This window comes from Wyeomyia smithii, chromosome 2 (assembly GCF_029784165.1).
Source record: "Wyeomyia smithii strain HCP4-BCI-WySm-NY-G18 chromosome 2, ASM2978416v1, whole genome shotgun sequence".
Lineage (NCBI taxonomy): Eukaryota > Metazoa > Arthropoda > Insecta > Diptera > Culicidae > Wyeomyia > Wyeomyia smithii.
The window spans coordinates 121585675-121601020 of NC_073695.1; the positions used below are offsets into that span (position 1 = coordinate 121585675).

The following is a 15346-nucleotide window of genomic DNA, read 5'->3' on the forward strand; positions in this document are numbered from 1 at the left end:
ACCACTGTAACATTGTCTGTATCAGTATCAAAAAAATGACAGGCTTCCCGTCCCATTAGGTCAATTAGGGTTTGCTATCTTGAGCTCAGATTAATTTGATGTCTCGAAGGTAGAGGTTTTTCGAAAAGTTTGATACAACCCTATTTCTGTTCGGTTCTAACAGCAGGTTGACAAATTGTTTAACTGATGTCATGGAAAAAACATGCCGGTAAAGGCAACAGTATTGCCGTTGGTCTATCATTGCAGCGGTACACGATTTCTATGCGTGTGCAAACAAGAAAAAACTTAATGTTGGTGATGGTGATTAACAGTTTATCTCATTATTATGGTTACTATAAAACCATAAACTACTCAACAAGAATTGAACATTTTTGCAACGGTTTTAGGTTATAAGTTATTCTTATTTTATATTATCTTCGATGTTCACTAAATAATCGTGACCGGCATAAAACCGAAAGAGCGAATTTCAAAAATTCAAATTTACAGAAGAGTAAAAGCTAGCGAATGCTTGAGATTTGTGAAAATTCTGTATGCGGATTCTGTAACCTTTGTATCTAAAAATTCCTCTAATTACAGTGTTGCACCGTTTCTTACAACCCCTGAGGCTGTATACCTTGTTTTCATTTATCAACTGTCCTTTAAATTAATGCAAAAGATTGTTTTTCTGTATCGTATTTTAACCTCGAAAAAAAAAAAAGAAAAACCACCTCTTTTTTAAGCACTGATGATGAGACTCCCTTGTGTCCTCCCTTAAAATTATTATTCCTTAATAAAATAGTTATGCCACAGGTTACACTTTTGAAATGATCTCGAGGTACGATTCTGGTTTACAAAACTAGTTGTATGTTCATTGTATACTGATAGTTTCATGCAAAGTTTATGTCCAATTAATAGAGGGTCAACTTTCGAAAGTATGATGTTAGCCCCTAGGCTTTACTATTTCTATTATTAATAATAAGAGAAGCGTATGGTACTGCAAACATACGTGAAATAAACTGCAGGCATCAAAATATACCTTTTCGTTACGAAGGCAACTCTCTTTTCCATGGTTTCTTTTGATACCATGCGTCTGTGGTAATTTTTCGTCAGACGATCGCTAGCTGAGTTTACCTTGACTCCGTTCGAATGAACACTTTGTTCCAATCTGATAAGTTTCTGTTTTACGTTGAGCCCATTTTTTACACGCAGCTATTGGAACCGGGGGCTGTAATGAACACAAAATTAAGTTCATAATTAAAATAAGCCAGTTGTGAAGAGCAACAACCGTAATACTGCACGAGAACTTCAAAATGTATATAATTTGTTGCCATCGTAATCGAATTAATGGTATTAATGCAATTGCTTATGACTAAATATTTCTACGGGTAGAGACGTTGTTTAGATTCAATGTAGTTTCTTTGAAGACTATTACGCATTTCAGTGTACACTTTATTTGAAGCATTGTGGCTCAGAAACATTTGATCATATAGAAAATTTCTAAACTCGTGTTGCAAAAACCTATAACTGATTCTATGTTGAAAGCGAAGCGTTTTCATATATTTTCCTATTGTTGATATTATTCCTCACATGAGAAAAGACGCGACACATCGCTTCAATTTCAAAAAAAAAACTGAGAAAAATGTTTTTGAGCAAAAAAACCCCATGGTAAGGGGCCATCCACATACCACGCGGACAGCTTGTGGGGGGGGGGGGGTCCACGATATGTCCACGGTCCTTACAAAAAAAAAAAAAGAATTCCGTATTCCGATGATGTAACATAATTTGAACTGTGATTTTAAATCATAAAGCTCGTACTTTTTTACTTAAACAAGGAAAAAATGAACTTATATGTTTGCTATTCAAAACTGTATGTCGACTTCAACTTTTTTTTTTTTTTGCCATCTTTGCTAATGTCTGTTGATACTTCTCCCTAGATTATTCTAGAGTTGTCAAAATCAAAATTATGTTGCTTTTACGTTAACAGTGCGGTCGTATCTTAAATCGTCAGATGTTTTTCACTCAATTTTTCCTTAAATTTTGCCAGTTGTCTGAGATAAATTCTTAAAGTTGGTTGGGCACGTGGATCTTAAAGTGGAACGGTAACTTTGATTTTTTGACAAGTTTATTTATGAATCAATCTAAAGAAAGTATGAAGATATGAAATTTTCGTCCCATATTTAATTCAGAAACTATAGATCAATTGGCTTTCCTCAGAGTTGATCTCGATTTCTTCAAAATTATTTTCGATTTTTTGTATCCCTGAAGGTGCTAAATGAAGGCTACCGATGACGACAAACGGGCATCAACTGAATGGCGTCAAATGATGGTATCATGCACAACAAAGCTCGACCGTTCCGTTGAACAACATCGTGCTGAAACGCTAACGTATACATCTAAAAAAGTATCCAAGCTTGACACAGTTTCGCCTGCATATCGTGTTGAGCATAGGTTCGCTCTTTCGACGGTAGAGAAAACGAAATGGATGAAAATTATTGCATTTGAAGCTATGCCTGCTTGGACTGATAGCGGTCTTGTTTCCTCTGATTGTTGCTGTCTGTCTTACAAACGTAAGTCAATATCCTGGAACCACTCGAGGGTTTTGCGATCACGAAGCATCTTGAAAATTGCTCTCCGTATAATATTGCAAATTGCAACCTCATTGCTTGCGTTTACAAGACGTTTTGCATTTTCATAACGTGGAAAGCTTCAATATCGCTTAGGTTTTCTACCAAAATTAGCTAAACATAGCATTAACCACTAGTAGCTTTAATTCCACTGGTTTAAACCTACAACCATATTGATTGTCAACTGGGACAACTATTGGATAACCAATGTTAATATCAGAAAAGAAAAAATAACTACAGCAACATATAATTGAAACAATATCATGTAGCCAAAAAACCATGAATTATGTTTTGGATGTTTTGTTTTATTCTGTATTTTCACTTAACTACTTAACTTAACACTGTAAAGTAGATTGCCCATAACGTCTTCCAGTTTTTCTTGTCTATTGATCTCATTTAATTTCGGAAGTGAATTGATGTGACAGATATTCAGCATAGAGAAATAGACACCTCAATTTGGTGCAGCATATACGTTACAACTCATGAATCGAAAACATCAGCCGCGTTCAACCACAAAACTATACTAGTCAGAAAATGAAACCTTCATTCGATACTATATCTCATCCGCTAGCTATATTGGCTCCTATTTCAATATATCCAACTGGTACCAATGTTCATTGGATATATTTTGGTTACACTTTTTACATTTCCTAGTTGCTGATCACATATTTTCAAAAGCATCAAGTTCGCCCTTCCTTGAGCGGCATTAGCATTGAATTATGTTATTCAACGAGTAAGGGACCATTCGTTTATTACGTAACACGCGTAAGGAGGGGGTATTCAACGAAGCGTTACACTGCGAGGCCACCATGAAAAATTGCGCTACGTTGTGATAAGGGGGTATAGGAGGGAGGGGGGGGGGGTGTGTGCTTTTGAAAATTGCCGAAATCCACGTTGCGTGTTATGAGTACAGATTGTTAGTATTATATGAAAACACTTGTATGCTCTAGGCCCGACTAAGAAGAATTTTCAGTGGCACAGACCTAACAAATGTATCAAAATTTAATGTTGAGATGCGATGCATTTGGTTAAGTTACAAAGAGGTAATATTTAGTCATTTTTAAAATGCCAATCTTGAAAAACTACACATGTTATAAGTTTTGCCTTTCTCCTAGAAAGGTATAGCAATCACTGGCAAAACCTGAGGTATAAAAGTGCTCCAAAGGGCCGAATGGCATATATCACTCGACTCAGTTCGACGAGCACACACACACAGAGAGAGAGAGAGAGAGAGAGAGAGAGAGAATGTTCAACTCGTCGAACCATACCAGTCGGCCCTTTGAATCACTTTTATACCTTTGATTTTGCCATTGATTGCTATACCTTTCTAGGAGAAAGGCAAAAACATCCTACTATAAATAATCGAATCTAAAATGAAATGATTTAAAAAAAAAAATCGCGTCATATATATTTGAAACATATTTATTTCATGTTATTTTCATGTGTTAATGTATGTGCATATGTGTTTGAATGTTATTTTTCAAATGTTCGGTATAGTTTCACTGTTGGCCTACCAAAAGTTTGTTTTTAGAGTGATAAATGAATCCAGCAAATATTATCAAGGTGTATTTTTTTCTGAAATTTGAAGTGTTCGTGTAAACCTATTTAAACAAATAATAAGTTTGAATGAAAAAGGCTGGATCTCACCGCTAGGTGAATTAGTTTGAGTTTTTTATTCCATCTTAAATATTTTTCACTCAAATGCCTAAAATTAGACAAGATCCGTTGCGATAGCGATATGAAATTCGCCTGTATGAAACTCGTTTTACAATTCATAAATGATTTTCTTTCTAAAACGAGAGAAAACGTTGTTGTTTTTATACTTACACCATCCAAAGCAATATAGATAAAGCTACAGTATAGTTGAAAAGTAGGTGCTGCGAATTTTTCAACGGCTGTTTAGCTCTGATCATTTGCGTTTAGGTAATTCACAGTTTCAATTATTGTTCTCTTATATTTGACTCAGAGATCAGCAATTTGAACAGTTGTTATATCTACTCATGTTTGCACCATGACCGCGCGATGTAAAATAAATTCAACATGATTTATCTTATTTTACTACCTCAACAATAATTTATCGTATGCTTTCATTCTTTTTTTACTTCCAGGATTAGACATCTACCGTTGAAATACATCAGAAAAAACGGGTCGCAACAGCGACAGAATATTTGGTGGAAACATTTGTCATTCGTGCACAATGTACAAGTACATTTCTCGGTGGACAAATTTCATTCAACACCGAGAGTCTTCTTCTATACGTATGGATTTTTGTGCAACACGTTCGAAATGAAGATAGGAGAAAGTAGAAAAACCAACAATTTATGCTTAAGTGGCTTTCAGCAAAATTAGTGATATCTATGCAGATGATAGTGAAAATGCTGTGCCAAGAATAGAAAAAGGCTAATGTGTTAGTGCTATACTCAGCCACATTGGAATAAATATTCGTGATGCAAGCAGTGAAACTGTAACTTGCGTTCCAGGAAACACAATTTGATAATATCGAGAAGAGTGATTTTAGAGATACATCGATTTTCTAAGACGGTTTTGTTCTTTGGAAGGAGTTTAAATACCAATAATCATGGATATAGGAATCGAACGAAACGAAGGAGTTGGTACTCTTTTTCAATATATTGTCAACGACATGAAGGTAGGCATCACTTTTTCTCTATGCAAAGTTGCACTGCTCATAAAACCAAAAAAAAAAATGATGTAGGCGCCATTTTGATGCAAGAGTAACAAAAAGCTCATTCATTTGTGGCCCGTATTGAACAGCTGATCAAACGGATCTACGTCACTTTATCATCTCACGGCAGTATTATTCAACCATCAGCATCGTAAAAGAATCAGCGCTGTTCGATGTTTCAGTTTTTGGTAAAGTCTGGAAACAGTGTAGTCCATGAATCAAAGCAAATAAAAACCATTAAATTGAGTAAGCTGACATCAGGCATTATTATACAAACTTAAATAGTCAGAGCCGTAGCTACTCCGTTTTGCGTGGTGGGGCACAGAAATTTCACTGATGTTTTTTTTTTTGTTTAAGAAGTAATTTAAAAGTAATACATTTAGCTTAAATATACAAAAGCTAATCTAGAATATGTGAATAGATAAAGTATTCGCTTTATTTATATGAATTAGAAAAAAATCGCTATGGGCAATGCAAACGCTAAGCCAACCCCCCTCTAGCCCATATGGTACTACGGGCCTGTAAATAATTTTGTATATAAATTTAAAGGTTTTTGAAATATACACCAAAAAAATATAAAAATCGATTCAGTGCTTACTACGTTAACTAATAAAGCAGATAGACAGGAATTCGATCAGTATTTAAAATTAGAGTCGATTGGCAAATCTTCTTCACTTTAAAATTTTACTCCAGTAAATAGAACATAGCAATCACTAGATGTTAAAGATGTCTGTACGCGAAGATCACATTTAAATTGACCTTCAGAAGCCATAAAAACTCATTTACATTTCCTACGAGCCGTAAATTGCGTGTACAATTGATTATAATTTAAGGGGGAGTTACGGGTGTGCACTACGGCAGAGGAAAATCTATCTTAATATATTGAGACTGTTTTCATATACTGGACTGTTAACTGATTTGGCAAACTTGGTGGTTGCACTGCTCCCAGGTTGAATTGTTGGTATTTCGGATTCAATTCAATTACACAACCATGAAATAATGTGTGATGATAAAGCGTCTAATACATATTTCAATGTTAAATGAATGTAACCGAGATCAAATTTATAACCAATTTCTTAAAGAGTTGGTGTAACAGGACAAAGAAAACAAAATTAAAGCAGATAGTCAATTAAAACCGATTATCGTTCACCGAAACTGCAGATATGCTATAACGTTTTCATTTGCTGTTCACAAGCATTTGCTTCAGTGCAATTTCACGCAACTTAGGGCAATCGATCATTTTGGATCTGGCTGAAACTTTATAGAGATATTCCTTTTGGCTAAGATGTCGTTTTGTGCTATTATTTTTTTTCAACCACGACTAATTTTTTAAAGAGCTCATGTAAAAAGGAAATTGATGATTGCAAATATTTTTAGAGCCTGAACGGTTTGTGTGATCGGTGTGACGTCTTCGACAAAGTTGTAGATATTATTATTCCATTTTCTGGCTCTAGGTATAATTTTTCTTTTTTTAAATGAAGTTTCATTTTTCTTTTTCATTTCTGTATTGATGAAACAACCATTGATGTTCAGTTAACCTTCTGTAATTTTGATAATAGAAAAAGATTTCCAAAAAATATCTGTTAGAGATAATTAATTTTTAATATTGTTATTGATATTTTTAAATTCAAAAGTTTTTACGATACATATTTTATTCGAAAAGATAAAACAATTTTTAAAAATTACAGTAAACCGATAACATTGGAACATTTTTTATGGATTCGCTCTTAATATCACAGGCAGTGCATTGAATGCACTATATTAATTACCAAAGCAAAGCCTTGGTGCTACATCCCGATTCGGAACTACACCTTCTGTTTATTATACACAGACTTCGCAGCCAACTGTTAAGTGTACAGGACAATTGCGCGGCCAGCGCTACGATCCTACTAACACTAACAGTCTCTTCCGAGCCGAGACTCGAACCTACGACAACTGACTTGTTAGGTCAACATCGTACCTCGAGACCAGCTGTGAGGCCATGAGCACGAGAAAAGAAAAAAAAGTAGTTTTTCAGGCAGTACTTTATCATTTTATACAGAATTCTATAAATTCTCATATCTGCAAAGACATATTATCTTTCTATTAAAATCAGAGGCGTCGTGTGGCTCATTTCGTTACATGTGCACTGTCATTTACTTTGGTTATTTTTCCTTGAATTAGAAACGAAAATCAAACCAAAGTGTTTCAAGCTTTGAATTGATGAGTCTCGCTAGCATGCTTACTTGTTATTTCATATTTAGGCTGATACAAATTTTGTATAGTTTTTATGTCCACGGTTATCAAAGTTAGCTAAGGGGAGGGCAAAAAATAAATAACACTGAGAAGAAAAAAAAAGGAAAAGCTTTCATAAAAAATTGTGTGCAAGTTACGACCTGTGTTGAAAAATATCACATTATTATCGTTATTAATTATTAAGCTTGCGTTTTGATGACACTCTCACTGTCACTGGACTTGTTTTTTTGCTAAATTAAGCAAATACGCTGTCGAAAAGTCAATAATATTAACAAAACGGCTTGAACTTTTTTTTCTTCCCCTTCCAATTTTCAATATTTTCGAGGGGGAGGGGGTGACATAAAATAAAAATGAAATTTGTATCGGCCTTATTATATTTCGATAATTGCATATATTTGGATATTAGGGAATAGAGTACCTGTCCAGTGCACATGTTGCACAGGTGGACCCGACGCCACTGATTAAAATGTACAATAATCACTATGAAAGTTTATTTATTAAAATCTAATACATCTTATGGCCATTCTCGTCTTATAATATTTTTAAAAAGAACTCAGATTCAGTCAGATTTTTTAATATATTTATTGAGTTTAATCGGAAAAATAATTTTTTGAGAGAAAAAATCATCTCTACACCGTTTTAAGAAATTATTCTTAACAAAAAATATCTATTCAATAGAAAATAAACACTTGAGTGGTACCACAAATTTCATTTCATTTAATTAAAAATAATCGAAACTAATTTTAGCTAAAAACGCTCCTACGCAACAATAAGTCACCTGATGATATCTTGTAGAGTAATTGTAGTTTATATTCAGTGAAATTTTTAAATCGGTGGTATAACCTTACAGGTAAATTCAAAAAATAAAATTAATTACACAATTATTTAGTTTCGTTTTCGAGGTTTGGGAGGCTTGTCATTATTTATTAACTAGTGTAGCGTTCACTTTACATATACATCAACAAACCCGATGACATCGCACACTATAATATTGTAACAAATCTCGTTCGGTTGCAGCTACTATGAGTAAACTGAATTGATTTAATTATTTAATTCAAATAAACTACTATACACAGATATATACTTAAATTAAATTTATAAGGTATTTCTAGTTTCTTCCTAATTATATCAGATGGAATGCTAGGGTTAACTATTATGTTGTGGCTAACAATGGTTGACAGGAAAATCAAATGAATTGAATTTTCTATTTCTTAGGACTAGTCGAGATGAAACCGACAGTTAAAATAAAACCAAACACCAGTATACCTAAGGAGTGCTCATAATACTGAAAAATATTCTGATGCGAAAATAAAATATCAATTAACACGGGATGTTACCAGAAAAATAGTAGAATGATCAGCAATGCAATTAATGGAATACGCTAAATCAATGTGTTAACATGCCTATGTTATTTTGTAGAAATGAGTTCACATCAAATTCAAAATTCAATTAATTCAAAATCTACTGTATAAAGCAGTCTTTTTTCATTTAGATGTAATGAATTTTATAATTCCTTTAAAAATTTCTCATTTAGAATGATTTTTGTTTTTTTTTTGTCCAATAATACCTTTATATAAATGAAATGCAGGAGATTATTCTCTGTGTCGCTTTTTTCACATGGAAAATTAAGGAAAAGAAACCTGCTAATAACAGAGAAACCCCTATAATGTTCTGTCAAAACCGAGTTGAGTTTTTCATATTTCCTTAGCGACCTAGAGCTTTTGACAAATAACCGAGTTTTTTTACTGTGGATGCTTTTTAACATCTAAATCCAAATGTTTTGATAACATTTAACACAAAGTTATTTTTTTCAGTGCAATTAATTTATTCATTTTGCCAATTTAATGTAATTCCACTTTGTTCATTTAAATTAATTTTTCAATAAACAATAAAAGCCCACGTGATTATATTTTCAGAACTGAAGCTTGAGAACGTATCTTCTTTTAAGGATTGAATTAAAAAAATGGTGTTTCTCAAAAAACGACTTTGCCGTGTTTACGATTGCGGGGATGTCACTGAACCGATTCTATTCATCTTTATTTTTAAATATTCGTTATAAAATTCCCCGGTCGTAATACTGAAATACTGAAAATTTATAATATTCCATTTTGGCCTGCAGACTGATTACTATTATATTTAGTCAAAGTTGAATCGTTATGAGACAGTTTGCTACGTCATATTTTCAACTTAATTTAGTCTTTTTTTTCAGATCTCCCAGATAATCTCGAGGTACGATGCTGGCCTAACAAGCCAGTCGTCGTAGGTTCGAGTGTCGGCTCGGGAGAGACTATTAGTGTCAGTAGGATCGTAGCGCTAGCCCTGCAATTGGCCTGTACACTAAACAGTCGGCTGCGAAGTCTGTGTATGAATAAACAGAAGGTCAAGTTCGCTTTGCTTTGCTATTAGCGCTCAAAACATATTTTCGAAAAAAAAAACGTTCCCGTTTGGTCTGGAAATTATATACTTATAAAAACGATCGTTCAGATACCTAGCACACTTCTAAACTAACGAAATAATATGGGTTTTTTTATTTCAGTGGGCCTGTTGCGTCGCTGTCGTAAACACCGCAACCTCTGCCAAAAAAGCGTTTCGGGCAAACGGCCATTACTCCCCAGATAATTGATATACTTAATGAACAAATGTGTTTTGTTGTTGGTGAATAACTGAGCTTTCAGAATATTACTACATGTATGTAATAAAAAAAGTGCTACACGCCTCAAAAATTCCAACAATTGCACTTTTTTAACAAGCAAAAAGGTTTTATACCCCTTAAAAGAATTTAACTAATATTTACTGTTGTATGGAAGAGCTCATATTATGCAACTTGGTAGAATAATTCAGGTTTTAAAAATTTGAAGAAAAAAAATCCGTCACACGCAGCGAGTGTTTGGCAAGTTTATCTACAGAATGTTATTTAAAATATTACAAGATATACAGCCCTAGGAGTTGTATGAAATGGTAACATAGGACTAAATATATATAATATGCTGCGATAAACTGTTTATGGGCAACACTACCGTTTATATTTGATGGTCGTTATTGTGAAAATGATTATTGAGAAATGCATGAATACATGAACATTTCACACTAGTAGTAGTTGTGAAAATTCTCATAACTCTTATCCTCAAGCATTTATAGTTCTGAAAAGAACCGATTCCATAATCTTCAGTTCGAAATGCGTTCTACAGAACGCTGATGATCGCACCACCGGTAGCATTGAATATTTTGCTTGGCCGCGCATGATAAAATTTGCTCTTCTCTGTGCCCTCCAGTAGCTGTGCCAGCAAAATATCCTGTAGCGTACGATGGTAACTTGTGCTGCTGTATGCAAAATAAAGGTAAGGTGTTCCGCAGTGCCTGGAAGTTGACTCGTATGCAGCTCTCGTTTCCTAATGTCGCGTACCTCTAACAGCTATACTTCACTCGCTATTGTGTGACAAACTGGAATGAAGCTGAATTTTCTACACGCAATCTGTTGTATCGAGTTGAGCGTAGATTTTTGCATTGTAGACGTGGCCACGCAGTTTCAAGAAAAATAAACGGAACAAAACACTTTGTTGAGTCAGAATATGTAGACAGTGGAATTTATTTCGTCCATGTTATTGTTATCCATGCACGGGAGGAAGGAGGAAAATGTATGGGAAAGCTTGACCTTGGAACTGTTCACATTTTTTCACCATTAAGTAGTAAAGCAACAATGTTAAACATTATATCAAACAATTGTCACTCATTTTATCTTTCCACCGACGTATAAAAGACTATGATGCATTAAGACGTTCGCTTGCTATAATCGTTTGAAATCTGACGCAACATTTGCCAGTTTCATTTTCAATTTAACAAAATGTAATCTAGTATAGAAAACAAGGATGTAGTCCTATGTTAAAAAAAATTCAGCGAGTAGAAATTTTACAAAAGAAAAAGTATACCTTATATTATCTGTGAAATTGATTTGATCTGTGAATTTGATGAGTCAAATTTATTTTTAGAAATATCACGAACATCAATTTCTATCCAATGCAATGAATTAGTTTAATAATACCTAACCTATTCCTACGCTTCAAATAATTGATAGTTTGATCTACGATACATATACATCTAATGTGAATTTTCTCCGAACAGAAATGACTGACCAGGTACAATCATTAAATCGCGGATACAATGAAATAGGGTGAGGTCACGGTCATAAGTTATGAGAGCTACAAACTGAACAAACTTCAATCTTTTCACCATCATCACCAACCGGCAGTGAAGAGAAAGTTATAAGGTTGGCATGGATTTATCTCTCATGCTCGACCATGCGGAAATTAATTATTTCCGTTTAGTTTGTGGCCGTGCTAGCGGAGACTAAAATTTTGTACCAGAAAAACATTACCGTTAAACAGAAGCTGAAGTATACTTCCAGCAGTATTGAAACTCAATTACAGGAATGATTCGGCTTAGTTTTGTTTTTATCCACATCTTCCACAGTGTGACGAGTTGGTGTTACACTCTACCGTGGTAGATGAAATTTCTGTTCAACCTTCACCACTCATTAAATACAAAACGTGTCGTCATGTGGTGCTAGTCACATTTAAGTTGGTTTACGCTGGAACTTTGTAAACTCAAACTCCTCCTAAATGACATCCACCCATAGGCGTTGAGTTGGCGTTAAAATGAGCTTCCCCCACGAATCATTTACATTTACCTCGTTTAGGGGTCATCCACATACCACGTGGACAGATTTTTACGATTTTTACCCCCCCCCCCCCTTCCCCCCTTCGTGGACAACTGCCCATATAAATATAAAAAAAATGTATGGACCGTGGACATTACCCAACCCCCCCCCAAATGCTGTCCACGTGGTTTGTGGATGGCCCCTTACCTAATCTCAAAGCTTTCTTTTCATATTCGATTTTTACTCGATGGCTGCCTAAATTATCCAAATAGTATCATGCCAGAAATAGTTTTCAAAATGCATGCTATGTGGCGCCAACTTGCGATTTATGCAAAATAAAAATCTTACCTAGCCCAACCTACAATTCATAGGCAATTATCAATCGGCAGCCTTTACTAGATCACACCCGAACGTATGGGGACGCATAAAGGCGGTTGTATGTAGGAGCAATCCCACGTAAAATGTAAAACCAAATCTTATATCATGTAGCAGTGAGCGTATACTTCCGCACATACTCCATAAGATGCCACCTTACGTTATATAAATAAAAATGCAACATTGATCATTTAGTACGAACATCAGTATTGCCTAATGCTCAATAATGAAAGCGATTCATATGATTCCAAACCTAGGTGTCAAAAATAATCAAGAAAATCAATTTTAGAATTGTTTTGGCTTAAAAAATAAACGTGTACATTGAAATTGAAATGTTTTAAAAATAAAACAAAACGAAAACACACAGCAAACACGCTTCACATCTCTATGGTATTACTCAATCAGATGAGAATGTCGAATCAACTTTGAATCACGGTTTTTTTGCAGAATTGGATCGCGGTTAAACAAACTGCTACTAAATCGGATTCACGCCTCACTCAAAACCGTTATGCAATATGATCGTGTATTCTATGTATACCATACCGTAGTCAGCGTAGCTGCAGACATTTTCTTCCTTCGCTTAGTTCTTTTTTGTCAGTCTGCGAGTCTGGTAACTGAGAAGCAAGTGTTATGTGTACACCATTCAACCTAAAACGAAAACAACAAATTCGTTCATTCGCCTCGCGTGCATCTTTTCCTTTACGGCGATAAAAAGATGCCACAACCGCAGCGCAGCTTATAGTACACACAAATACACACCACTGCTGAAAAGCGAACCTTCTTAGAGCGGAGTTTACACTTCCTACACAGCGACTGCTACTACTACTACTCTTTGGCAGTAGTGGCACGTTCTCATTCATTATTGCACACTTGAGAAAAGTTAATTCTCTCTTTCTGGTGTTATTTATTTGTTTCTGGTAATTCATTGATCGACTTTTGTTTTCGCTTCACATGCCAACCGGTTTCTATTTCTGTTTCATGTGATTCGAATTGTGAGTAGATAGGCGTTCGTCTAGTCGATAATCTATATTTCACTGAAAATTAGCGAAAGTATGTTTCACTAAGAATTAGCATAAATACAAATGTTTCGCAAATTGCCTTTAGCTTATAAGATATTTTAGACCATAAGGCATTAGATTTAATTGGCTCCGTCAAACAATAATTTGTATTGTGCCGTGTCAAATAAATGTTGTGTGAACAAAAAAAAAATGTTTCGCCAAGAATGAGAATAACATAAAATAGTTTTTGCCTCGAAATTATAAATTATATTCTTAGCAAGCAGAAACTAACAATTTATCTATTGATTTGTTTCTCAATTATATAAGAACATTCATTTTAGTTGAAAAGTTCCCGAAAGTAACAATACAAAGAACATTACATAGAGCGTTAAATGTTATATTTCTATCAATTTCGAGATACTACGGGGTGTCAAGCTTACAAACAATTAATATAACCCGGATTTTCAAAAAGAGTGGCATTGCTCGAATGTTAATCACAGTTCGCTTTAAATGGACTATAAGTAGTAGTTAAAAAATTGTAGTTTTCCTAGATTAAAAAAAAACCTTGAGATGCAACTGAACATAAATTGAAACAAGGTATTTTTGAAAAACAAGTAAATGGCGTACGAAATCATAAGTCAAGTATCAAGTAAGTTTATTCTTGGGGACAGCAACTATATCGAAACAACCCCACTGCATACGATGCGATAAAACTGTGTAGGTTGATGTCTATGCAAAGTACCGATCACATAATCTCTGCCCCAGAATCAGCAATTGCAGATAGTGGTAAGTAACAAGCTAGTACACTTCAGTTTCTACTTTCCCGCTTTACTGCTTTCTTTGTATTAGAAATAATGTGAGTACAGAAGATACCCGCTGTCTATTTGCAACGAACCTTTTATTAAAACATAACAGTTACATAAAGGAGCGTATTCACGATGCATTCACATTACTCTTCTGTGTCTGCCCAAACGGTAAAAGGTTTTCGTCAAAGTAAAAGCTGAGTCTTGCTGTCATCTATGTTGGTGGGTGCTAGAAAAGAACAACTTCATAATGCATGCAAGCAGACTAAAGATACAGGGAAACGAAGGCTAAAATTTATTTTTAAATCTTTGTAGCCAGTTTGTTCTAAATATTTTTGTAAGTAACAATTTTAAATGAATGTATCGACAGGTTTATCATTTGTCAGGACCAATATATAATTTGGGCTTTAATTGTGCTGAACAAAATTCAAATATCTTTAAACAGAGAATTGTTGCCATGTTGATGAAATTCTGAAAAAATGAATTGACATTAACATAATTAATAACAAAACCAGCAATACCAAAAAATACAACAAAAGGGAATTGTGCAGAAGGCAACAACATTTGAGAAGTTATATACCTTTTTGTTCGACAAAAAAGGGAAAAGTTTGTTGTTTTCAAGCGTGTAGCACTTTTTTATTGCATGAAGGTATTAGTTTTCTAAAAGTTCAGTAAATAAACAACACAAAACACGTTTGTTCATAAGAAACATCAATTTTTTTTGGGGTAATGGACGTTTCCCCGAACCACCTTTTTCTTGCAAAGGTTTGCGATGTTTATGATAGCGACTAATATTATTTCATTAGTTCATAAGTGTGCCGGGTATCTGAACGATCATTTTCATAAGTACTTTGTTTTCAGTGCAAACGGGAACGTTTTTCTCGAAAAAAAAAACATGTTTTGAGCGCTTAAAATTGTATTAAAAATTTTTTTACAGCAAAGTTAAGCTTCGTGTATGTAAACCATATGTTCTACCTGAAACTCATTGAAGACCC

General features: G+C 34.4%; 1 protein-coding gene across 9 annotated transcripts in view; it reads left to right on the top strand.

Moving 5' to 3' along the window:
- LOC129720969 (mucin-2) overlaps positions 1–15346 on the top strand; it is an 85113-nt gene that overhangs the window by 2487 nt on the left and 67280 nt on the right. For all 9 annotated transcript variants that reach the window (XR_008727322.1, XM_055672943.1, XM_055672948.1 and 6 more), the window contains exon 2: positions 4712–5250. Coding sequence is in view for 8 of the 9 variants with exons in the window: in XM_055672943.1 (XP_055528918.1) it covers positions 5182–5250 (69 nt within the window). In the remaining variant the exon portion in view is untranslated. The remainder of the gene's footprint in view (positions 1–4711; positions 5251–15346) is intronic.